Here is a 27691-nt window from a genome sequence, read left to right as displayed (position 1 = left end):
TAAACCTGTACAAGCAGTCTAGAGTTCTTGTCTGTCTTTCTTACTGCCTAGCCCTCCCTGTTGAGTTCAGAACATAAATCTCAGCCTCCGCGATATGAATCATATATTTCAATAAATACTGGGTTTGTATGCAATTTAAAAAGACCACATTACACTACATAATAGGAAATAACATTTGTACAGGATATAGTCAAGTGTGGCTGTGATTGTAGGAAGTTGTAATTAATAAACTGGGCAAAGCTTAAGAATAGTAATTGGTATAATAATATCCCATAGGTCAAAATAAAGTTTATAATGAGAGAAATGTAAATATACATAGGTTAGTCACTTAACAACTATACAATAAAAATATGTGTATAGTATTATTCCATAAATAGATCCCAACAGTTACCATTCATTATTCTGGTCGGGACATAACAAGAGACTTATTGACAAAAAAATCGTCATATTGTACAACATTATGAGTAGTACACAGATGCCGAGCAACGATCGTTATGGGTTTCCATTGTAAATGCCAAGTCCTATCGTAACTTATGAAGATCTACAAAAGAAAGAACAGGTTATGGGTTATTAATTAACAATATGTCTATACGAATGTGCATATGAAGTCGGACGGGCTTTCAAAACGTTTACTTAGAGAGTTTTACATCAAAGTTATAAAATCAGAGCATGGTAAAAAAAGTTCTATTGAAAACCAAGTTAAACATAGAAAGTGTTTCACTGGTAATGTCTTTTTTAAATGGCTGTTTGACTATTGCGAAGCAATGTAGTCTTTCTGCAAATTCTGAAATTTAATGGACACGAAAGACTACAACGCTCGCTAACTGCCATAGTTTTTTAAGCAACTATCTACATGAAGCTTTACTCACGGTTATATTTGTTAATACTGAATATTTCACCTATAGAACAGCAATGAGTAGTTATAAGTTTAGATTTGTACATACATATTCTTGTTTTCTTCGATTGTGCTTTTGTGTTTTGTCTCCAATGTCGTGAAAGTATCCTTGCGTATCGATAGAGTTAACTACAAGTTTCTTGTGCTATACAACCAATTTTGGGGAAGATGTATATATTTTTCCCAAAATTTGGTTTTTTAGGTTTTTGTGATCTTGGATGATATGTGTTTTTCAATTCGATTTCTCTTATCTACAGAACTAACAAATCATCGATTCATCCCTCATAAGCAGTACAAAATCTTACAGTGTTATGGTCCAAAACTTCTCAATGTAACTTCAAAGTTCTTTCTCCAGTTACCTTACACTCGGTCATTTCAGTTACTGAGTAATGATAATTTACATGAATTCACCTAAATGTATAAATCGATTTATACATTGATCAATAAATATATGTGCACGATTCAGAACGTGTGTTTCTATAACCTTTGCACAAGTGTTATTTTTTTCCGAGATTCTGATTTAAAGTTCGATTCATTTAGGAACAAAGCTTTTATTGGTGTTCCAGGTTTTCAAAAAGATATTTTATACAGTATTTACAAAGTTTGGGTTATATAAATGTTTTACGTAAAGAAGATCGGGGCTTTAATGTATATTAACTTCCTTGATGTCTGTATTGTTTGATTACATTTGGTTAGTTAAGTGTATGAATAAGTAGTTTTTTCAATTTAGTTTAGTGAAGAACGTTATTTTTAGAGGACGCTATTGCTAACGACTAAGCAGTAGTTCATTTTAGCATACGTTCGGATTTGGTGTTATGCGTTTAACTTCATGAGTACATATATTCTCATAGTTACAGTTAATTAATGGTAGAATCTCCCTTTTCGTAACAAATATGTAAGATTTTAAGCACAGGTTGTAGCTAGCTGTCATAGAAAGTATGGCCCCCAAATGCCCTGGTACGGCCGAGAGTCGGGAGAGTTCGCTCTCCCGGTCGAAATGTTCTCACATGGCCAAGCGTATATAGCCTCTGCCATGGAAGTCCTACTCACTGCTTTCTCGTGGCGGGTGTTTTGTCTATGAAATTGGGAGGACGAAAAGCGAACGTCCGGCGCTTTGACCGGGTTGGTGGACATGGAGAGTCCACCTAGGGGAGTTGGAAAACCCTCATTCCAAACCAATGATGGACATGGGCTCGAGGATCCTGAAGGAACAAATGGCGTATGAACCAATCGTTGGTCACCGGCTACCATGTGATTGCATCTCCTTACGATGCTCCACTGCCTTGTGGGTTAGACCTTTAGGTCAAAGGCTCGGGGTGTGGCCCCCTAAGATAACCACCTGCTTCGGTCTGGGCACCCGGGCAGTATCACAGCCCTCACACAAATCGGATGATTTATGTGGCGCATATCTACTTGGTGCCTCCTTGTACCAATATCTATATGTCTAAATAAATAAAATAAAAATCAGATGTTTATTGCTTGTAAAAAACTGTTCAGCAAACAGGCATGATGACATGCTACCTCATACATTAGACAAGAAAGTTGATGTCCAAGAAGAATTGATTATTCATTTATTTGTTAGTTTCTTTAAGGTGTATTTATTTGAATTTTCAACAGTGGTTAACAATAGTATGTGGTAAATCTCATGTTGTTTACGTCCATCTATTTGAATTATGAAGAGGCCTCCCTTAAAGCCTTATCTATAAGCTAAAGTTGGAATTACTTGTCAGAGAAATGTAGTCAATGAACAAGGTAGGTAAATTCAAACGGGCTGTTTCTGACAGGATTCAAAACATTACTTCTGAAAGTAGAATACGTGCATTAGTTTTCTTGAATTGTTGATATGTTTTTGAGATATTTCACGGGAAATGTAACCACTGATCATCTCGTGCTAATGTAAATTACGAGATATGATGAGTTGACTCATGAGATCATGAACGTTTACTGATTAAAGTGTTTAAGAATTCACTTATCAAATATAAGTATATTTACTCTGCTCTTAGATGATTTTATGTGAGAGGTAGTAAGAATACCTAGCAGCTCAAACCAAGTGGGTGTTGTAAGTCTGGGACCTGCTATTTAGTGGTTGGACTCTGGGTGCTCTAGATATCCAGTCATTATCCGTTCAGGGATTTTTCACGCATATTTAGTCATCGCGTACCACATCACATTAGACTGGACATCATAGTAGCAAATTGAAAGAGGACTGGTAATAGCCAGACGGATACATCATCAATCGTCAAAGTAGTTGACTGTTAGTCTGATTGGCAAAACGGCCCAACACAGGCCCTAATATCATAGCTATGTTCTTTCTTTACTCTCCCACAAATCTCGAGGTTTATTATTTTCGTTGTTGATTTAATTCGTCTCTTTTAGACCCTATTTCCAGTCTTACATTTTGACTCCTAATGACACTGTCATTTCGACTCCCATGCTTTATTTTACCTCGATAATGCCCTTTTGATGTCTTTTTGTCAGGTCTGGTTACTTTTGTGAGCAGTTAATACAGGTCTCACATTTAGTGGTCGGCGATAAAGAATAATCAGTGACACCAAACATCTTTAGTTGTATCTCGTATGGTAGTTTGATATTGAAGTGTATAATGATACTGTAGGTTGGTTTATTAAAGGCTGAATCTTAAAAACCTCATAGAGAGCTATTATCTTGTATAGCTATATGTTTGTTAGTGGTTCTTGATTTCACTATATTCATAAATTTTAGCCATAGGTACGTCTCACCTCTCGACTTTTAGGAGTTTAAATTCTTACTCAAAAATCGTTTAATTGAAATATATTACACCATTTACTTAAGGAAACTCAGTAGTTACCCCAAATTAATAATGTTTTATGAAGTTTTGAACCAAACGGTACAATCGCTCGTTAATTTTTTCTCCTCAAAAGACAGAATCTTGGCTGATCGTATGTGGAAAATATTTAGTCATACTAATAAATCATTCATAGATTGCATAAAACCTAATAGAAGCATCAGGATGGATTCCAGATTCCCGTCTGGTTTTCGTTGACTGAGGTACTGGGAACATATCTATTGAGTCTATATAAACCCGGTTGAATTGTGAAGTACTTGGTGTTATGGGCATACACTAAATAGCATATGTAAGGTTCGTCACACTACGACCTACGTTAGCTAGTTTAAACAGATAAAAAGAGCCTCATGGTGGTGTGGTCAGCACATGAGTCTGTGAATAATTTCACTATGAATTGTGTCTAGGTTTCGATTGGCATCTTGTTGAATTTCTTAGCTCACAATTACTCTTAAAATCGTCGTAAGAATATTTAGTATCAGTTTAGTTTTTGCTAACCTTTCAATGCACTCTAGATTGTGTCAACTTTAACCACTAAGGTGTTTCGTTGTTTCACGATCGATGTTTAGTTGGAATAACTACACCTTCACATACTATGTATTACTTCTAAGTTGCAGTAGAGTTTTATAATACGAATGTGCTTTAGAGGATATACGTATTAGATTTATTGGGAATTTCCAGTTATAAATCCCTGACTACTACTTTTTTAATCGATTAGATTCTGTGTTTCAGGAACCATCAAGTTTTCCGTCGAATATGATTGTACCTATCCATGGACCAAAGTAAATCATACAAATCTTTTTATAGTATTATTTTCTAGTGGAGAAGTGAGTGAGTGGCTAATGATTGAGTTACAAGGTGATGTTTTGAGTAAAACAAATAGTCCATTAGCAGGGAAAAGTTTAGGCGATCTTCATTTTTCACAAGAGGTTAGTTAATTATTTCTTTCTATCCTGTTTAATATTCATTTTATAGAATGGCGATCCACTTCTCCTTATTGGTCATCATGTACTTTTCGGGAAAGTAGTTGCTCTTGAAAAGCCTATGCTTGTCACAAAAAGAAACACCACATCTGGAAGCTTACAGTATGATATCGTTTCTGTTATTCGGCGTAAATTATTGTTTAAAACACGACCTAAACCGATCATCTCATGTGCTTCCAGAAAAGTTTGAAAGAGCTAATAGTATTTTACAGATTGACATAAATTATCATGTAAATATATCCTTCAAATTATGTATTTCTTTGTCATATACATGTGTTGTAGTTAGCCGAGGTGTTGTTGGACAAGAGGGTTTCTCGTGTACTAATTAATCCAATTGTACTATATAGGAATAGTATTCAAAATAATGATTATCTGCTACAACTGCCCTACTCTCAGTACAGTTGAACCCTATGGATAACCTCCAGAGATCAATTATCCTCATGCTCCTTCATTATATATGTTAAATATTTTGGTTTTGAATGGCATAGAATACACTATTCAAACATAGAAGCGATTCCATTTATCACTTAGTCAATAATGGAAATGGGATTATGCATGTCACATAGTATCTTTGTATATGTAAACCCATATCAACCTATCCTTTATGTAAGAGAATTTTGAGAAGCATGGTTTATTTGTCCTATTGACGTATCTGAAGTAGTTTCTTTTATAACTACCGTAAAGTCTGACAGAATTTTACTTATTTGATATTACATATAAGCAATCGGATAGTTCTGTTTGTTCTGGTCTAAGGGCAAGTCGTTGGATTCATATTTCGAGATATCTGGCAAGCTTGTGATGTTGGTATACTTCAGCTGGAATCAGTATTGTCAATAAAGTCATGAGATTTCATTTTTTTGAAGTGGCCAGTATATCATTTTCGAATACTAACTGCGAAGTCTAATATTTACTCATAACAAGTGAGGCATAGAGATATAAGATTTCTATCGTGCATCCTCTTTTTAATGTGCTTCATTGAACTTTGCTTTATACTCATACGATAAAAAGATATTTCAGGATTTAAGCTGCGCTGGGTGTCTATGTATTCAGCTTTATTCTCGAGACAGTCTAAGGGTTTTATACTGTCTTAGGATACATATTATACGTTTATTAAATAAAGCTTATTATAAAGTACAGTTAGTTGGTGTTCATATTAAATACAGGATTGATATATCACATAAAGTTTGGAGTAAATAAACGTTTTGAAAGTTTATGAGCTTTCGTCTGGTTAAACTGCATGCTTTTAGTCTATTTTCAACGTATGGAATACTTTGTCAATAGTTGAACGATGTGCTTTGCTCTTTCTCCCTCAGAATAAAAATAAGGTTCTAATTACCATTTAGATTGTAACTTCATAATATTCCGCATAGAACATATAGGTCAGTCGGTCTATAATTTCTCTTGGAATTAACTAAAAATTGTAGCCCAAAGAGCAGTCTGTCGAACTTCAATGATTTATTTTAAAAGACGAGGTCCCCACATCTAAGAAACATCAAAAATCTGTCATAGAAGCAGTATTATTTTTGTTGAGCCTCAGTGTCAGGTTTGAACTATAGAAAAAGTGGAAGCATGGTACTTTTACGTACGAAGGACAGTTTTTTACATGTCTCTCTCAGGAACTTATGAGACTGGCGCTTCCAATCCTCTACCTCAGTCAATTTTAACATCAATATAAAGCTTCTATTGGCCAGTTAAACCGCTTAAGAAGCGAGCCTTGGGGTCTCCTCGCTACTTCATATTTGTCTAGTTTATACTGGGGCAGTCCAGATCTCCATCCGATCATTCTACTTGTTGTTTGTGGGATGGGCTTCGGTGAAGGTTCCACTTTTATGTAGGCTGAGATAGGTACTGCTTCGGCAACTCTCAAATATTGCGGGATTTCAACCGGTTTTCTGTTCGGATCTATCAGCTCGTGGATTTCATCTTTTAGAAGCTCCCGGGGGGTTAAAGTAAGGAAGCTCCAATTCTTGGACCATGCTTTAGATGCGCTCGCCTCCTTAACGCAGTTATCGCGCCTTAAAAACATTAGGCAACTGCCAAGACTTACCAGATCTTATCGCTTGCTACATAATTGCAGAGTGGGACTTCTAGACCGATTTTGCTAACTTTGCCTTCCATTTGTTCAAATGTCCGGTGATGTGGTTGTCAATAGTTACCTAAGTGAATTTGAACAACGAACCAGCTGCTCACCGTGGACTTCGACCAAAACGATGTGCTTAAGGCTCTTAGCACCCTAAACATGGAGAAGTCAACAGGACCAGATGAACTACACCCTAAAATCTTGAGACATATTGCCGAATATATCGCAGCCCCACTGACTGTGATATTCAAAATGTCACTTGACCAAGGTGTGTTACCTATGGACTGGAAGGACGCAGTCGTCACTCCCATACATAAAACAGGTCTACGACAAGTTCCATCAAATTACAGACCCGTAAGCCTCACCAGTGTTGTAATTAAAATACTGGAAAGAATAATCAAACGGACCATAACAGCATTTATGGAAACCAATAACTTGCTGAACATGGCACAACATGGTTTTAGAAAGGGTCTATCCTGTACAACGAACCTCCTTATAGCTAGGGAGCTCTGGATTAATGCGCTAGACAACGGAAACTCGGTGGATGTTGTCTACATAGACTTCAGTAAGGCTTTTGACAAAGTGCCAACTAATAGACTGCTATTGAAGTTGGCAAACCTTGGTATTGCCGGACCTCTTTTAAAATGGATTAAGGATTTCCTAGTAGGTCGTAGGCAAAAGGTAAGAATAAATTCCAAGTGCTCCATCTGGAGACCAGTACTTAGTGGAGTACCCCAAGGTTCCGTCTTAGGTCCTTTACTTTTTATAATGTACGTTAATGATCTTACAAGTATAGTACAGTCTCCAATGTTATTATACGCTGACGATGTAAAAATTTGGCGAGTAATAACTGGAGACAAAGACGCATTTACTCTTCAGGCGGACTTAAGTAATATGATAAACTGGTCTAAAGAGTGGCTAATGCCTATCAACTCGGAAAAGTGTGTCTACATGCACTTGGGGGATCCAAAGGTTAATACGTACAACATAGGGGATGTGTCATTACCCGTAGTCCGGTCTCATAAGGACCTAGGGGTGACAGTGAGCAATGATCTTAAGACGACGGCCCATTGCCGGGAGGTCGCAGTTAAGGGATTTCGAACCCTCTGGGCTTTAAAAAGGACATTCACTAAGCTTGATACTACCATGTTCACCACATTATACACATTCTTAGTGAGAACTAAGTTAGAGAACTGTGTTCAGGCTGCAAGCCCCTGTTTAAAAGGTGACTCAGACATAATGGAAAAGGTACAGAGGGCAGCTACGCGTGCAATTCCGGAACTCCGGGGTTTATCATATAAAGAGCGGCTTGAAAAACTGAACCTCTTTACTCTGTCCTATCGCAGACTAAGGGGAGATCTAATATTGATGTACAGAATACTGAGAAATGATTTCGGACCTAACTTATTCTCTCTCTTTCTTCCCACTAGATCGGGACATCTCAGAGGACATAGCAGGCGAGTAGAAAAGCCAAGAACGAACAAAATACCCGTGGCATACAGGTTTTCACACCGAGTCATCAATACTTGGAACCTGTTGCCTGAAGCAGTGGTGTCCGCACCTTCAATTGACTCTTTCAAGAGGAAACTGGACACTCACAGAAGCATACTAGAAAAGGAATAACATAGGCCGTAGGTCTTCTGTCCTTACTACACAAATCTGAATCTGAATCTGAAAAAACAATATGCCATTGACCGGCAAAACATTGAATCGAACAGTCAGAATGGCCATTTGCACGCAGCGCTGTATTTGATATTACACGCGATAATGGTGAGTGTTGTGTCCGACGTTTTCGAGATTTGTCATTTCCAGTGGAAAATTTTCTTACTTATTGTGTTATTGGTCGAAAAGTTCTGTTAGTTACTTCGTACATTCTTCAGCATTATGAATAGTAGGTCGCTGAACGTGTGTTAATCCTTGTAGCCTGTTTTCCAGTAAAGATCCAGCTTCTTCCCATGAATGCTCGTTGATGGGCCTGAGACCACTTGTTTGGTTAAGGCGTTTCAGTCATTTACTGCTCTATAAGGAAACGAAACCTCATTCTGAGTTTGTTAGATTTCGCTTTTCTAGTCCTTGTTGTGATCTTGGAGATGGTTAGTTCTGGGGAAGCAAAAACGTTAAATATTTTGATACCTTAATCATTATAAATGGTTCGTAATTCTTATACAACGTCACTCCGCCTTCTACAATAATATACGGGGAAAAGTTTCAGGCGTTGTGAAAGCTCATCATAAGGAAGTTGTTAGACTTTTCACTAACTTTGTTCCCACGCCCTAATGTGTTATTATCCTTATTAAGACATGGGTCAGCTGTTTGGATACAGTTTTGTAGTTATGGTTTTACATAGGTGGTATATATTCTTCGAAACATCCTCTCGTTAAAGCCTTGAAATGCTCAGCGAAGTGACCGTAATGCTCGGAAACTTTAGCGGTTGCTGTGTTGCAATTCACAGTTGTTTTTAAGTCACGACTTACTGTCACTACTACGTTTTCGTGTTCCTGTATGCGTGAAAGGTATGTGCTTTCAAAAGTGTACTGGTTACTAGTGGACATCAAGATTATTAGTGCCTGCACTATGATACGCTGGCATTGCAGGTAGTTCGTGTTAGAGGTATGAAAGTCGAGATATCAGAGCACTCGAAGGGTCTGGGAAGTCACTGTAACTCTCAAAACTCTTCATTAGCAATGAGTGCACTTCAAATCACATCTTCAGATTATCTCCCTAGTTTTGCGTTGGATTTGTAGAAAAGTTATTCCATGGGTAGAGTATTGGTGAATCCCTGTTACCGGTGTTTATTAGCACATTGCAACTCATCTTTCAACTTTGGGGATAAATAACGAACTGAACAGCCACAATCTATCTTATTGAGAAAGTTAGTCGAGCGGAACCGTTCCGTAAAATCCTATTTAACCTTGAAATCGGGAGGTTTTGCGATTTTAAGCGATTACTTATCTGTTTCTCTAGTTAGGTTTGTAGGTCAGTAGTCATCTACAAGCTGTTTTATTCTTTATTATTATCATCATTTAAACACTAACATTAGTATAAGGAGGCAGTAAATAGATATGTGCTACGTAAATCATTCGATTTGTGTGAGGCTTGGAATACTATCCAGATGCTCAAACCGAAGCAGATAGTTTATTAAGGGGCCACACCCTAAAACTTTCACATAAAGGTCTAATCCACAACACAGTGGAGCAACGTCAGGAGATCCAGTCTTATGGTAGCCGGTGACCAACAATAGGTTCACACGCCATTTGTTCCTTCAGGATAGTGGAGACCATGTGGATTATTGGTTTAGAATCAGGGTTTTCCAACTCCACTAAATAGATCCTTTATATCCACCAATCCGCTTAGAGTCGGACATTCGATTTTCGTCCTTTCGATGCCGCGAGAAGGTAATGCGTAAGACTTCTCTGGTGGTAGTTGTATGCCAAATAGCATCAGGAATAACCTAATATCAAAAAACGAACCAGCTTCTAGCTCAAGAGAAATTGCAGACACATCAAAAGTACGAATTAAATGATAGAACTCGACAGAGCTGGAGATCTCTAGTTGGCAGCCTATTTTCCCTGAGGGTTAATCAACGTAAGCCAATAAAAAGCTGCCTTCGTGATAAGGTCTGATAGTTGTGATGCTAGGGCAGTATTATTAGTATTAACAGAGAAGACCTCACTATATCAATATGACTAGATTTTGGCTACACGCAAGTCTGAATTCTTATACAATTGTCAACAAAATTCCATTACTTCATTTAGTTCCCGCTAGTATAGGGAACCAGACGTTTCAGTCGTGTTTGTGTTACTTTTCGTAACCAATGCTTGATTTCGCAGTGACTGTCTTCACAACGGATATACAACACGTGGAAGTTGTTTGTTGATATACAAGGTTTACTGAATCACTTCCAATTGAGCTAAATAACCTTAGTGCACTGTCATCCACAGTGATATAAACAAGTTGATCAAGATAATGTGGGTTTACAGGCTGGATTAATAAATGTAAATGGGTCCGTTGTTCCTTTGAGTTACTCGAAATCTAATAATTATTGTCCCCAAATATTTGGTATGTTTAATAGATTTCACTAACTTGCTAATGTACCGCTATAGACGAATGGCTTCATTAATCGTACGAGTTACGTCTGAAAACAGATATCGTTTGTGTTGTGGCAGGAGTTATACCCAGAGTAATTCTTAGACTCAAGTGATTTTGTTGCAGCATCAGTTCTTTTAGATTTAGACGAACTTCTTTTGGCAACTAGTATTCCAGTATGCCTTCTAACTGATTAACGTTCTCATTAACTACTCTCAAACTAAGTTGATTATACACTTAACCACAATGTAGTTCGGTAGTCTAATTTTCAGGGCTTGAATTCCAATCAGTTAGTTACAAGTTCGACCCATGGTAGGGCCTCGGTTTCAATGACTGGGAAATACCACTGGCCATCACAAACCTTGTATCTCATAGCCGTACACATTAATGTGTACTTTGTCAGTAGTTTAGATCACTTTATGACCATGTACTATAGGTAACCACATAAAACTCAACGATCTCAAACAGAATTACCGTTAGTGTTGATCAACCAAAAACAACTTAGTTAAAACTAGTGTTACAGAATAAAATTCTCATTATTGTGTTTGTGAAGAAGACTTGGAGTAGCTGCCATATACTGATATCATTTAGGTGATTTCCACATGAGATAACTTCTCATTGAGTTTCCACCCTCCATTTACAGCAACATAGTTATCTCGCGGTGGTTTTTAGCTTTTTCGTCCGTTTTTGTATTTTTAAGGTTTTTTTATCTTGAACACAGTAGTCGTTGTACTTACATTACTCACATTATTATTTCACGGAATAATGTGGATGAAGTGTTCCGATTCAACACTCATCACTGATTATCGCCCTGCATTGTTGCATATACACGCCCTCAACTCCAATTAAGTTGTTGAATTCAGCTTCGACAAACATTTTAGTACTCCTTGTCGCAATTAGGAGAGTGTTATTAAGTAGGCTGGTTACTTACAGCAAATTTGATGATACGCTTTCATTTTCGGTATGATCTGACAATATGTGACTTTCAGGTGTATTCAAGGTATGTTAATACGCCCGTATTCTTTCTTCCCTCATCCAAGGAACACAAACTATGTAGTCTTTCTGTGTTTTTATTAGTTCCGTTATTTTTCATACTATGGGCATTGTATTCGAGATGACATCTAGATTTAACGAAACAACTAACTCGTTAGGAGTACGTCCTATGAAGCTTCTCATCATTGATTCGGACATTAATTTTTTACTATCTTTATATATTTCGTAATGTTTGGAAAATTTATACTTAAAGTTGGTGCAGATATGCTACTGCATATCCTGTAAAAATACTTTAAACAAATGTTGCGAAGTATAAATAATGTTTGCATGAACTTCATGATGTTTCGTACACTAAATGCTCATCGCTGCATCCATAATCCACCAAATTTGACCAACAAACCTCAGATGAGAACGAAATTGCAACATCTGACGAGGTTTAAGTATGGTTTCACGTGACTCAACAAACACCATTACCAAGGAGAGTGAATTTCCTTCACCCTTGAGCGTACTTATGATCACCGTTTAGTCCTACATTAACCTATTAATGTAGTTTCATCAACGGATGTGGCTGATGCACATGCTCTCTATAGATTTGTAAATTTCTTCCCTTTTTATCCACACCAAGTGTGACAGCTGAAACAAATACATAACTAAGGTAATGCGTGTTATTATTATTATTATTATTATTATTATGCGCTATCTCTGTTTACCATGAGAAATTACGTATCTTTATTGTTTGTAAAAATTGCGATTTTTTACTTTCAGGGCAGAAATAAAAAGAAACAAAGTCAAACTATTCCTTTAGTTCCTACTTCACAAAACAAAAGAGCAAGACGCAAGAAAGCCAAAAAGCTTAAAAAGAACTTGGAAGGAACAAATTCAATCATATCCAACATGCCTTCTATAAAAGTCAATGAGAGTAAAAAAAGTAAAAAGCGAAGATTTTTAAAAGAACAACAACAACAACAGCAGAAAGCTTCTGTTTTAACAAATTCCAATGTGAAAATAACAAACAAAAAACGAGCCGGGTTTGGTGAAGCATCCAGTGAGAGTGATTCTGAGCCTATTGAAGCTGACTGGGGGAGTGCAAACGACCATTCAGATAACGATGATGAACAATGGCAAAGTGAAGAAAATGTCACAAGATCATTCACTAATTCCAATGATGATGATGAACAAAGTGATTCGGGGTCTTCAAACAATGACCTTGAGGAATCTGAAGAAGATGAAGATGAAGAGTTAAGCGAAAATGAGCTGAATACTCTGATACAATCTCAGAAGAAACCAATGACTAAGGATACTTCAAAACAAAAAATCAGTGGTCCGAAAAAGAAACCTCTAAAACGAACTCGTGGTATGTTCTATCCACATTTCGATTGTCGAATATTCAATCTCGAACTGGAATAAGATAGAAACCTATCCGTTACTAGTGTAACTCGAATAACTCGTTTTATTTGGAACACCTCAGTAGTGTTCATGTATTCACTGGTCGATTCCAATACTCTCAGTGTTCAGGATGTGCACGTTATGCTTAAATACTTGAGTATTTTCCAAAGATCTGCAATTTTCCTACGTCGCTTTGTCTTAGTTGACTTCATTGTTGCTGATCGTTTGTTAAGTATCTGAAGTAAATTGATTCAGTAAACAGTTGCTCAGTACTAGTTATTGAATTTTGTCAAATTTTATTTATAGAGCTCCACTCATTATACAATAAACAAGGTTCGCTGTACAATATTAGTTTACTGAATACAGTTTTAAAGTAGATTCAACTTGCATCAATTGAATCAACACCCATAGTAAAGCCAAATATCTGTTCACTATTCCCTTACTTTAAAGGGTTCTTCAAATATTGTTGTTTTCAAACTATATGCAAGATAAGACCACCTATTCCAACTGACATTGGTTCTGGAGTAGGCTGGAACACATTTGGGGTCAGCTAGACCAAAACGTAACATTAGTTTTTTAATTCCCTCAAGACTGTCGATCCGGGCCAAATTCGTAGATACTGGCCGCCTGGTCGCGATCTGCGGTCGGAGACATTAGGTAACTTGTGTTTTACACCGAACCGTAGTTCTCGCTTCAAGCATTGACAAATTTACAACATTTGTAGTACGTGTAGCTAATTTGTATTGAATGCATAAAAAATTCATACCGCTTAAAGTGCCTTCAGTGCGGTTCCACTTTTTAGTCTTTTAAACTAATGCAATGTACTTTTTAGGCAGAGATGAATGATGGCTAATAGTGGAATCCTGGACGCACCTTTCGTTCTATTTGGTATTCGCCAGCTAGATGTACCTGCACTCTGTAACTCGAACCCAGTACCGTTTGCTTCTAACGGCATCTCATTGTCTACTTAGCTACGGAGTTCAGATAGCCACTGGGTTATGCAACAGAGTAAATTTTAGTTCACGTTCGTTGGTTATTTGAATCTTCCAGTGGTTATCTGGACTCAGTAGCTAAGTGGGTAATGGGACGGCGCTTAAGCCGAACGGTGTTGGGTTCGAGTTCCAGATGGAACGAAACGCGCGTTCTGAAATCCACCGCCAGTCACCATTCATCTCTACCTAAAATGTTTGTGACTTACTGGCAATATCAAGACAATCCGCACAGGACCCACATATACTAAAAGTGACGGATCAATTATAGTCCTAAACATCAACGGGAAAATCCAAGCAACCAATATTTATAATGAATATACTTTACATATTTCGCCCGTTTGTTCAATTAAACTTACCGTCGGCTTATTGTCTTTTTAGAATCTGTTGAAAACACTCCAACGTCCGCAAAGAAAATGAAAATAGTTGGAGAGTCAAAGGTAATTTTCTTCTTCTGCAAGTTTTCATTATTTGGATCATTAAAAGGAAATTATTATTTGCTAATTTTTATACATGGTAATCATTATATTGGGTTACGTGGGAAAATTATGTTATAATTAGTTATACTGCCCAATCTGAGATAGAATAGATCGAATCTCTGGTCTGAAACATTGACTAGAAATCAAGTTTGTATGTGAACTGATCAAGTATATTTCTTCGCTAATTATACCCATTCTTTGTCACTTATGCTTCTTAATTTCTTGCTAGATACCTTGTCTTGGTAACAGGTTTTCTTAGTCGCCTAATTCATGTAGACATATATATGTCCCAGCCGGATATGTACGTCAAATGCTGTCATCAATATCGCTACAGTAGCTTTCTTAAATAACAACATATCTGAAAAGTCTATTTAAACTACTTTACTTGATCTTACTGACCACGAAAAATTTCCATGTAATTCATCTTCTCATTTACTGTACCCCCTAATGTTTACTTCATGAGTTATGAGAACCGTTAGAACGTGATAATGAAATTATTACTTTCTCAATCCTTCTTAAAAAAGTCTGTTATAAACTGTGTAACTGCGTTTGCTTGTGTTGTATAGTTAAGGTTCAGAAGTTCACATCGATTTTTACAAAACCTCAATAATAAAGCACTGTATATAATTCACTCACGTTTTACTATTATTGAATATATTTATTCGGCTTTTATGGATGAATTGCATTTGGTTACTGAACCATGGTTCATCTGTACAGAAAGTCAATCACGGATTGAAAACAATTTGCATCTTTGATTACACAATAATCTATTTACAATTTTATATAATAATTATGAAATTTCATTAGGTTTGATTAACATTATAAAGTCTATTGTTTAATGGATTTGGTATAAACCTTTTGATAGCTTGAAAATATTTTACATTTCTACACGTTTTAATCTTGTGTCTTATTCAACATTGCAAATAATGCACGACGTGAAATTCTCTGGGACAACATTCGTAGAACATGTCCAAGCCACCGAAGTCGGTGTTTCAAGATGGTGACATTGATTGCATTATCATCTCTGTGCCCGAACACACGATGCCGAACCTCTGCATTACTAACATGGTGTTGCCACTGGGTGTCAGCAACCCTTCGGAGACAGTGATGATTGAACACAGAGAGTCGTCTAACATCCTCAACTCGGAGAGGCCAGGTTTCACAAGCATAGAGCAAGACTGCTCTCACCGACACGTTGAAGATCCGACCTTTTACAGCCCGACTAGCATCGCGAAGGCGCCAAAGATGGCCCACATTGGCATAAGCCGCTCTGGCTTTCACTATACGTGCATTGATCTCATCACTCACACCCCCACCAGCACTTATGCAGCTACCTAGATACACGAACTTCTCGACTATTTCTATCTGTTCACCATCCAGAGTGAGTGCAGGATTAGAATCCCGCCAGTCTTGTAGAAGTACTTTGCACTTCGAAGGTGCAAAGCACATACCATACCTACGGACACTAATTGCCAACTGAATAAATGTCGACTGCATGGCTTGGCTATCACCTCACAGTAAGACAATACCATCCACATACTCAAGGTCGAGAAGTCTTTCTCCAGGCAACAGATCCACACCTCAATTACTTACATCCATCAGAGCTGTTTCTAGAATGTCGTCGATGGCAAAGTTAAAGAGGAATGGTGAGATCGGGCAACCCTGTCTAACCCCACTGCTCGAATGGAACAATGGAGAGAGGTGGTTGTATGCACTTACTCTGCCTGAAGTGTTTGTATATAGGGCTTTTAGGATGTTAATAAACTTTTCAGGCACACCCTTCTTCAATAGACAGTCCCAGCAAACAGTTCTGTCCAACGAATCAAAGGCGGCTTTAATGTCAAAAAACACCACGATTGTCGGCTTGTAATAAGTATGACTATGTTCTAACAATTGGTGAAGGGCAAAGATACAATCAATACATCCTCGACCAGAACGGAAACCAACCTGCTCCTCGCGATTCAGTCTTGGGTTGTGAACAATCTACGAAGTATGATGGCAGCCAATAGTTTGGACGCAATCGGAAGTAGACTTATCCCTCGATAATTGTTGTAGAAATGAAAAAAAGATTCAAATTTACGAATCTAAACTTAGAAATAATTTTCTGCTCCGCGTCAGTCTTTTTAAAAATCTTAATTCTTACCCACATATTAAATTTCCCATTTAGTCGGGTTGCTTTTTGCTTGTATTTTTGTTCTTCATTCTCTTTATTTAGCAATCAATCGTAAAACCTCTTGATAAAGGCGATGATCATCAAGTGTCTGTGTCATATAGTTGGAAAAATGAATCTATTATAATTGAGGAAATCAAAAAACGTGCAAGTAAGTTATGAATGTGTAAATTTCTATAGAGAATATACATTGCATAATATTATAAGACAATTAAGAAAATATATGATCGCATGCTGTTAGTTGCATAATAACATATGCACGTTTGCAAATATAGATTTATCAATCCACATTTCTTGAACCATTTCAATTCTCAATTATGATGGTAAAGATATAGATTGTAGTCTTAATATATTAATTAACAGTGATCAAGTTAACTTCTATCTAAAAAGCCAAATATGATATATCTAATGATATCCGTAATTTCATTAACCTTATCCTTTATGGAACTCCGTTCAATTATGCTTATAAATTAATCAATGTCAAGATTTATTGATAGTACTTTCGTCGAATTTTTAATAACTTAAAATGATGCCTCCAAATGCCCCTGTACGGCGGAGAATGGAGAGAGTTAGTTATTCCTCTAGAAATGCTCTCACATGGCCACGTGCATACAGTCACTGCCAGAGAAGTCTTATTTACTGCCTTCTCGCTGCATTACTGTTGTTTAAGAAATCGAAAGGACGAAAAGCGAATGTCCGACTCTTTAAGCGGATTGGTGGATATAAAGGATCCATTTAGTGGAGTTGGAAAACCCTGATTCCAAACCAATAATGCACATGATCTCTAGTATCCTGAAGGAACAAATGGCGTATGAACCTATTGTTGGTCACTGGCTACCATGAGATTGCATCTCCTGACGTTGCTCCACTGTGTTGTGGATTAGACCTTTATGTGAAAGGCTCAGGGTGCGGCCCCTTAATAAACTCTACCTGCTTCGGTTTGAGCATCTGGATAGTATTCCAGTTCTCACACAAATCGAATGATATACGTAGCTCATATATATTTACTGCCTCCTTATACTAATGTTTATGTGTTTAAATAAATAAATACATGCCTCAAATTCATATAATCCTTCCAAATTGACAAGTTATTTTTGTTAGTGATTTGCTATAAACGTATCATGTATGTAGAGTAACAGAGCTATATAATTTATATTTTGCTGTGATAAAGACATTTTGAAGTCTGCATATAAATAAACGTATTTTCGCGTGATTAATGGAACTTTCTTCAAATGTTGTTTTCTGTGTATGTTCATGTTCATTCGTCTACATTTAATTTGGTTTTTTTCGTTTCACTAGTTGAACTTTCATCTGCTACGTTGCATGTGAGTCCATTACCACCGGATCATAACGAGTCTATGCTGAAATCATTGTCACCGAGTATGATGTCATATCGATTTTCAATAAGGAAAAATAAAAGGATTCGAGAGTAAGTCTTTATTTACGTGTGAATGTATTTCAGAGTAATATCCTTTTTTTAGTAACTACTCTCACAATAAAGCAATCTTTAAGTATATGTTTGTTAGTAGTATAAAATTATATGACAGTAATCTGGCTGATTTTATGGCTGTAAAATTTGACCTTCATGGTAGGTTACACTGCAATTCAATCACGTTTTCAAGGCATTCGTTTCATTTGGTTGAAACATGTAATGAGTATTGCTATGTTTAACTATAAAGTGTGAGATGTCAATAATTACTCAGTTAGTGAAGTTATGTAGCTTTATCAATTAATACAGACGTGTTACCCATGTCAAACCGCCATCTGGTTTGATGGAAAATGCTAGTTGATGTCGGAATAGGTTGGAAGATAGCTACGAGTTACCGAATCATGAAGTTGTTGACTATCAGTCTATGTTATTTGGTGAATAATTAGGTTGTAGTTAAGCAGATGCTTTCATTTTATTATCTTCTAAAATGTTAAGTATCCAATTCCGATCAACCTACCGATTTTAATCATGTCACAGACTAGTTATCTACTTAGACCAATTGTTCAGTCCATAGTGAAGTGCAAAAAGTTACATTTAGTGTGTTAAATTAAACAACTCATATCTGAGTTTTGCATGACCCAACAGGTAAGACAACTAATACCAAATGCAAATGCTGTTCATCCTTGAGAAAAAGTCTATCTTCAAGGTTAATGGGTATCATGTTTGTTTGTGACTTGACACAAGTTTATCAACAAAAAGGTTTGAGAGTGTATTGACAGATTTTCAATATATTTAATCAAACAGTATCATTTTATAGTATATCTGGTATAAAGTGAAATATTGTCACTGAAATACTTTATAAATCCTAGTTTTCTATAACAAGTATTAGTTCTCCGTTAATTACCTCAAATGCTGCTATAAAGTTTCAACTTATCATTTTAAGTTTACGAAACATTCAAAACATAATGATCATGTTAAAGAGCTAATTGTTTATTCATTTATTTTAACACATAGATATTGGTACAAGGATGCACCAAATACATATGCGCCACACAAATCTCATTTGATATATGTGAGGGTTGTGATACTACCCGCGTGCCCAAACCAAAGCAGGTGGTTTTCTTAGGGGGCCACACCCGGGGCCCTCGACATGAAGGTCTGGTCCACAAGACAGTGGAGCATCGCAAGGAGATGCAATCTCATGGTAGCCGGTGACCAACGATTGGTTCATACGCCATTTGTTGCTTCAAGATACTGGAGCCCATGTCCATCATTGGTTTGGAATGAGGGTTTTCCAACTCATCTAGGTGGACTCTCCATGTCCACCAACCCGGTTAAAGCGCCGGACATTCGCTTTTCGTCCTCTCAATTTCGTAAACAACATTAATGGTGCGAGAAGGTAGTTAGTAGGACTTCCCTGGCAGAGACTATATACGCGTGGTCATGTAAGAGCATTTCGAGAGGGAAAGCTGACTCTCCCCATTCTCGGCCGTACTAGGGCATTCGGGGGCTAATTAAAACCCGTCAATATTTCTGTATTAAGACACTTAAAACTAATAGACATAGAAAGGACTGATTTGTGATCTTTCAAAGATAATTCAAAGGTTCTTAATACTTAAAATCAAAGAACTAAATTCATATGTATTCATCTATTTGGCTATAAAACACTCTTTACCCTACTCTAGAATTTCAACACATTCTTACCTTTTCTAGGAATGTTTTGTCATGAATTACTAATCTATATAACCTACATTCTTATTGACGTGGTTATTTCAAGAGTTGTTGATTAAACACTGAGTAATGACTAATGTTGCTAATCTCTTAAACATTGATTGAATTATATCGATTAAGACTCAATATAATCATTAGTCTAAGTGACTAGACATTGTGTGCACTGTGTCAGTTTTTCAATTGTTTGGAGGTAACTGACTACTTTCGAATCACAGGTAATATCAATTTCGTCAAAATTACAAGTATGCTTTATTAAAAAAGTGTTAGAGCACAAAACTCAGGTTTAGTGTATCCTGTCGATTTATTTCGGTCAGCTAACATTTGTATTTGCATACCGTAAATAAATATATGGTGATCATCAAAAAGCTTACAATTTCATTTGTTATTAACCAGTTTTTTTGATTTGTTTATTCAATATATATCCATCTATCTAGCTTTGTGTTTCTTCAATACGTTGATGCGGATACAGCTGAAGCTGCAAGAAAATCTATATCTGGTCGTCTATTTGCCGGTAAAACAATCTCTGCTCAACCTAATCGTTTGTCATTTCCTATCAGTGATTTAAAGTTGGATAATATTAATCGAACACAACTTTTTGTGACTGGTTTCAATAGTTCAACAACTAAAAATGATTTAATACATATATTTCCAAAAGGCACTGTTGATTTTCCATTGACCATAGATGGAATGACATGCGGGTACGTCGTATGATAATACAATCACATTGGTTATTCTTTGATTTTATTTTTGCATTAACGATCCCTGAGTAGATCAGTTATTTAACATGTTTTAAAAACAGTGTGACTATAATTTATGAACGAACCAATCAAATTTAGGATAATTGATTTTAGATTTTAGCACCGAATCCATTCATCCACTTGGCTTAATAACGTAACGTCACGGCATTTTAGATTATATCAGTTTGTGATGAAAACCATAAATGTAGTTCCTAACCTTAACCATTAACTATAGATCATAGTTTTAAATCCCCAAACTGATTTACAACCTTTACTTAACTCTAGTGAGTAAGTGGATATTCCCAAGATCACTTGAGCATTGCTCAAAGGTCGTCCAAAAATTATAGTCTGATTGTTCTAGTATACAATTAATTATTTATCTGGGTGAAAAACACTAGATTCATCAATCGACTAACTCTTATATAACGGATAAAAAGAAAGTGTATAAATCGCATATGTGTATGGATAATTGTTGTGGTGTCATATGGTATTCTATGCGCTAACTGCCCCCCCCCTCCAGTTGACTGCTTGGGCGAGCAAGTGTATTAGACTATTGAATAAAATTCACAAATACTTATTCATATATATTTACCACTATATACTTAGGAAATTGACCTATTGACCCTAATGAAATGCACTTAACATTTAGGTCACTTCTAATTGCCATCGATTGACCTTTCGGTACTTTTGATACTACAGTTAAACAATACAAAATACATCATAAAACTAATGTATACATTGTACACTATTTAATAGTTGTTTGCAAACATTTAGCTTATTGGCTAAATGTTGGGGATGTTGTTAGATCCCCAGAACTCACTTGGTAAATACTTTAGTTTTGTAAATGTATCTTAAAAAATTGAGTTTCTTGTTTTCGCGTCAAAAGCGCTGATTTTCACCTTTATGCCATATACCTGAAGTTTGTGCTGGTGATGATGTCGTTCAGGAGAACGATAAAAGCTCCACGACTAAACTATCCAGCTCAGACAACAAAACTCCATCAATATTATTATTTTTAGTATTTTCTTTTCATTGACTTTCTTTTTTTTTGAGGGGGATTCTATAAAGTTATTTACTAACCAACTACATGTTTTTATTATTTTTTTAAAGTTATGCAGTTATCAAATTTGTCAATGAAAATGTATCACTTGAGGCGTTTTCCACAACACATAAACGACTTGTTCGTGGTCTACCAATATTTGTCAATTTTATATTTTCTCGTTCTAAAGTAATAGATCAGAAACAAAATAATGATGAAAATCAATTAAAGGCTAACAAATCTAAAAATGATCAATCATTGGATAAAATGAAAGAGAAACAATTGAATAAACCATCATCATCATCATCATTGGAAAAGACTTCTAACATAGTAATTCAGAAAACAACAGTGAATACAAAAGATATTGGTAATAAACAGAAGGGTAGTAATACAAAAGTTTTAGTTCAACAATTACCTGAATCTGAAAATGATTCTAAATCATCAGCTAGTGATGAATCAAATGATGAAAGTAAAACTGATGAATTATTTGTTCATCAAACCAAAAATAAAAATTCAACCACTAGTAAAACATCTGTACTAAATGATCTTGTATCATCGAAAATGTTGAAAGTGTCCCCCAAAAAGAAATCCAAATCTGAAATGAGTAAACTAGATGATGATGAGGATGATAGTGATGGTCAAGATGATGATGATGATGATGATGATGATGACGACGATGATGATGAGGACAATGAAGATTTAGACGATGAAGATGAAATTAGCGAGTATGATGAAGATGACAGCGGTACTGAGGAAGAGGACGATGATGAAGATGTAGATGATGATGATGACGACGACGAAGATGACGAGGATGAGGAAGATCTAGGCGATACAGATAGTGATGATGCGTCTGAAGATAGCGATGAGGTGGTTAAAAACGATTCCAAGCAGAAAAACACAGTTAATAACAAGAATAAACCTTCACCTTTAAAAGATAATAGCCAAATCATTTCCGTTGACGAAGAACAAGCCTCATCAGCTGATGGTAATAACAGTTCCGATGAGGAAATTGACAAACAATTGATGACAGTTATTCAAGCTAAACGTAGTGCTAAAAAATCATTCAAGTCACCTAAGAATGCTAAGCGTAATTTGAACTCAGCAAAGCACTCTGGAAAAAAATCTCAACCTCAATGGGTAGGTTAAATCTTTCCATTTTTTTTTAAAATTTCTAATGCATTATTATGATTTATTATTTATCGATAGCAAATCAACCTCATTTATTTATTTATTTAAACACAGATATTGGTACAAGGAGGCACCAAGTAGATATGCGCCACATAAATCATCCGATTTATGTGAGGGCTGTGATACTGCCCGGGTGCCCAGACCGAAGCAGGTAGTTTTCTTAGGGGGCCACACCCCGAGCCTTTGACCTAAAGGTCTGACCCACAAGGCAGTGGCGCATCGTGTGGAGATGCAGTCCTATGGTAATCTCATTGACACTAATTTCACGATTTGGAAAAAGTGTACGACTATGTTATTTTAAGCTACAACTAACTCACAGATCTTGGAATCTAAAAGTCTATCTAACTAACAATGAGACTTGTGTCGACAATCAATTACTTCGTGAACTGATATGACGTTTAATTGTTTAATAATATTGAATACAAAACGACAAATCAGCATTATTAGTAATGACGCTAGTGGTACAAAACTAAGCATCAAATAGATGATTTAACGATGTCATGTTCTACTTTGGAAGTAGATCTCTTCACTGCATTCTCTGTTTTCAATATCCATACACAATATAACTAGCAAATAGAATAGATTTTCTCTATTGTTAAATTACATGAAATTTAAAAGATAAAAGTTCTCATTAATGATGAACATACCACGACTTGACTTGTTACAAAGGATTTAAATAATCACATGGTTGATAATCTTGACTTGAATCATAATCAGTCTTTGTTGGTATATGTTGTCACATTTTGCGTGGATTCCTTCGATGTCGTCATTTTTCACAAGTTTATTGAATGGGATGAATTTGTAGCTAGTAGTGAAATGCAATACATTTATGTCATCCTACTTGAGACTCGTCAGTTGGATGTATCTTAGATGTATATAATACATCTAGCCAAAATCCATCTACTCTAAAAATTACATTTTTTTTCTCCATTATCAAATTGTATTAGATAATTGAAAGGTATCAACTTCATAAGTCAATGATCAAGAACCAGTAAATTTAAAACGTTGCCTAATTTTCCGATTCCCTTTATCAGTAGTATTTAATACCAATTAAAAGTAGTTGCAGAAGTTTGAGAAGATAGAATCAAAGTGAATGGGAATGTAAGCAAATAGTAATTGTAATAACAGTGATCAGACGATGAAATTTGAGACAATTGATGAGAGATTTGCGAATAAAGTAGTTACGAAACAACTCTGCAATTTCGCATTGAATAATAAATTGATTGTTCTTACTTGAAAAATATATGACAATCACACATCAGCAAGTGAAGCTCATCGACTGACTGATCTACTTCAAGTCAGAAGTTACACTTCTTAAGGATTATTTTAAAAAATTATTCACTTGAATAAGTTCCTAGTTCTTTATGTGTTCTCTCTTTACGTTTGTTCATTCTTTCGGTTTCAGCTTCGTGTACCTGAAACTATGAAGGGCAAGAAGAAATAGATAAAAACTAATTATGAACGGTCAAATATACTGTATATATAGATTCATATAATGAATAAAAATTATTATATTTGGTATGTATCTGTGTTTTGACTCATTTTTATGGATGAGTGTTATGGGGATTAAATGCTATTATATTAGTGACCGCAGTGCCCAAGGGACAACTGCTTAAGGTCGGTCACACATGACCTTTCTGTGAGTAGTTTCCGTGTTAGCTTCGTACTTGTTGAGACCTTACCGCCGGAGACAGATATCCATGGGATAAGGCGAGGTGTGCATTTTTAGGGTCGACCTTTTCTAACCCCACCCCTCCTAGTGGGAAGGCAGCATCGCTGTCACGCTGGCTGTCCGAAGGAAACACCTTACTGCCTTCACACCTATGTACAGTCAGCAGTACGACTTCGCCTTCGGACCTTGGGTTTGTTGCTTTTAGTCTTACCGCTCTTCAACCGACCTGTCTGACATGGTAGGACCTTGAGGAACGGTTGTTGCAGCCATTATAACTCGGTTGCTTCATCACGATAGGCAAGCTCGAGCACCACGTCAAGGTAGCACTAACGGTCGGGTAGATACGACTACCTGGTTGGGGCCCGCGTGACTATCGTAACCAATGTTTGGAGACTCGGTGACGGCTCAGAATCGATCACAACGGCATAGGTTCATACACTCTCTATCTTCCCTTAAACTAAGAGATTAAGGTAGTTACATATCTTTCTTCTTGTACTATATCCTTATATGCAATCTTTCCTTTATATATTACACTATTGAGTTAACTGCTTCTATGAATTCAGTATTCATCTTATTGTGCTAATGCGGTGTGGCAACTTGGACCGATGCATATATGTGCCTGGTCCTACGTTGTAGCTGACTGACTGTGATTCTACTTAAGCTGGATAATCTCAGTTTTGAAACTTCATTAACAATGTACCAGATTTCAAATCAACTGAACGAGTGTTATTCAGCTGTTTGAAATTCTAATAGCGTAATTTTTCTTGAAAACGTTTACTGATTTTATCTAGAAAGATAGTGAGAGTCTCATGAATTAAACAATCCAACTCAGAAAACAGAACACTCATAAAGCAGAATAAGTTTGCATGTTAAAATTAACCGAATAAGCATAGTGTTATGTTTATCTTTACAGGGTATGAAAAGTACGAACCAATGTTTTGTAATACTAGAAATGATCACAAGGCATTGATAAATTAGGTAAAAGACAACTGATAAGGGATCATGAAAATAGTCTGTAAAGGTTGTTCTCGTATATAAAGAGACGAATCGAAAGAAGTGATGGAATCTCACATTTGGTATGGGAAATTTCGCCAATATTCTCAATACACGATTCCGCTAAAACCGTAGCTGATAGGAATATGATCATGGCAATGGTGCTTGTCAGTCGATCCTGTAGCTGTTCAGAAAGGAGCTGTCATATGATTGCTTTAACATCTCAAACCAAATAAATCCAGTGGTTCTGACTGTAAGATCCATTTTGAATGTTTGTGTGTGAATATTCCTCCATGTATGCACCTACAGTTTGTTCCTATTTATTAGTTTAGTTATACATTTTGTTAGTCTTTTTGATTCTATTTGAGTTGGTAATATTTGTATTTTATTATAGTTTCCATTTTTCTTCCTGAACTGCATTTATCTTGTTTTACTTGATAATTGGTCTTGGCGGCAGCCATATTAGTTTGTTCCTTTTGATTTTTTTGCTTGTATTGACCGGAATTGTACAGTTTTTGATTGTGAATTGAAGCACTCTTCCAGAATTGAAAACACTTTGTGTTATAAAGCAACCAAATATTATCTTTTGAACGAGTCTGTGCGTGATCTATCCAGACAGAATAGAATAACATTTATTTCTTGTCATTGGTAATTTTCTCGCATCTTTTTTCTACTTCCTTATTTATTGTAATTTAAATCTGATTAATTGAACAATTATTGGTTGAATAGCTGGGTGGTCATATATGTTTAGGAAACAATGTACATTTAAATTTATAATGAATTTCAGAACCGTCATTTTACTCAGTCATTTTGTTTTGGTTTCAACCGGGCAAGGGCGCGTATGTAACCCACCTAGACAGCTATTCTTCAGTTCAAACCTTAGTTTGGATCTAACTCTGACGATATTCATCCCCGAATTATGAAAACTGAACTGGCAAGACTGTTTGTCATATCTTTGAGCAGTCTAAACTGCGAAGAGATTGAAAAGACTCACTTATCAGTCCAGTCTACAAACCTGAGAGTAGAGACTTGGTAAATATCAACCGGTTAGTCTAACATGTGTAGTCAGACTGATGAAAAGATTATTCGGTGGGCTGTTCCAGAATATATGGAAGGAAATGTCGTTTAAGACAAAAAACTACAGTGTCTCAGTAAACGTCCATCATGCTTTACGAGGTGATCTGATATTGACTTACCTTATACGTAACAATTATTTTGAAAATTTTGTCATATATATTTTTTTCATCTAGTAATAATAATCTGAATAGACATTCTAAGATAGTTCAATGACCGGGATTAGATCGTTTTTCGTCTGCGGTTCCATTTCTCTCGCCAAGTAGTGAATTACTGGAAATCTTTAGCAGGAAATGTAATATTAGCACCTGTTGATACATTCAAAGAGAGATTAGATCTTCACTATGGTACAAAGACCAATATCAGTTGGTTAACCTCCTATACTTTAAGAAAAATAACCGAAGTTTATTTAAATGACTTGGTAGCAAACAGAGTTGTTAATTCTAAAGTGAGCTGCAATAGCCTATATATATTCCTCCACCTGAACTTTAGTGGGATGTAAGAGCAACAAACATACTGTTAGTCGACAGTTCGGTCTTCTTCAAAAGGAATAATACACATTTAACTGTTTGTTTTCTTCAACTGGGAACCTTCACATCAATGTAAATGCGGTTCGGAAATGATATAACCATAGGATGCACATTTTGCAATCGCTGAAATTCGTGACCTATGCCATTAGTGCACGCTTCACAAATGAATATTATTTAGACAGATAGTCAAGATAAATCAGATGATCATCACTCGTATTTTCGTCTACAAAAACATGTGAGGCTGCCGTTACCAAGTAGTATATCTGGAAAGCATCTACATCAGAGGAATACATATCATGACGATGACTTACTTCAAACGTGTGTCAGTTTGCATTGAGCAGTCTACTAATAGGTATCAGTATCCATTATCATAATAAATCATATTAACAGAAAGTTTAACGACCAGACTTGATGAC

The 27691-nt window shown here is 36.2% G+C and overlaps 1 protein-coding gene across 3 annotated transcripts; it reads left to right on the top strand.

Moving 5' to 3' along the window:
• Positions 1-2362: 2362 nt before the first annotated feature.
• MS3_00002593 (uncharacterized protein) lies at positions 2363-26501 on the top strand (the record flags this gene model as incomplete). 3 transcript variants are annotated; one of them, XM_012941830.3, is made up of 11 exons in its annotated part: positions 2363-2524; positions 4449-4498; positions 4537-4645; positions 4692-4883; positions 12624-13212; positions 14615-14673; positions 16928-17033; positions 18182-18311; positions 20477-20740; positions 21890-22955; positions 25592-25648. In XM_012941830.3, exons 2-11 carry the CDS (start codon positions 4473-4475, stop codon positions 25646-25648), a joined length of 2598 nt encoding a protein of 865 aa, XP_012797284.3. In that variant the 5' UTR covers positions 2363-2524; positions 4449-4472. The 3 variants fall into 3 exon arrangements, with proteins under 3 accessions (XP_012797284.3, XP_051070156.1, XP_051070155.1); XM_051210187.1 differs by lacking the exons at positions 2363-2524; positions 4449-4498; positions 4537-4645; positions 4692-4883 and adding an exon at positions 8506-8549 and having other exon boundaries at positions 24412-26501; XM_051210188.1 differs by lacking the exons at positions 2363-2524; positions 4449-4498; positions 4537-4645; ... (3 more) ...; positions 16928-17033; positions 18182-18311 and having other exon boundaries at positions 20081-22955; positions 25592-26501.
• Positions 26502-27691: the final 1190 nt, after the last annotated feature.

Source organism: Schistosoma haematobium, chromosome ZW (assembly GCF_000699445.3).
Source record: "Schistosoma haematobium chromosome ZW, whole genome shotgun sequence".
NCBI lineage: Eukaryota > Metazoa > Platyhelminthes > Trematoda > Strigeidida > Schistosomatidae > Schistosoma > Schistosoma haematobium.
Note: the sequence above shows the minus strand (reverse complement) of the source record. Positions and strands in the feature narration are given on the sequence as shown.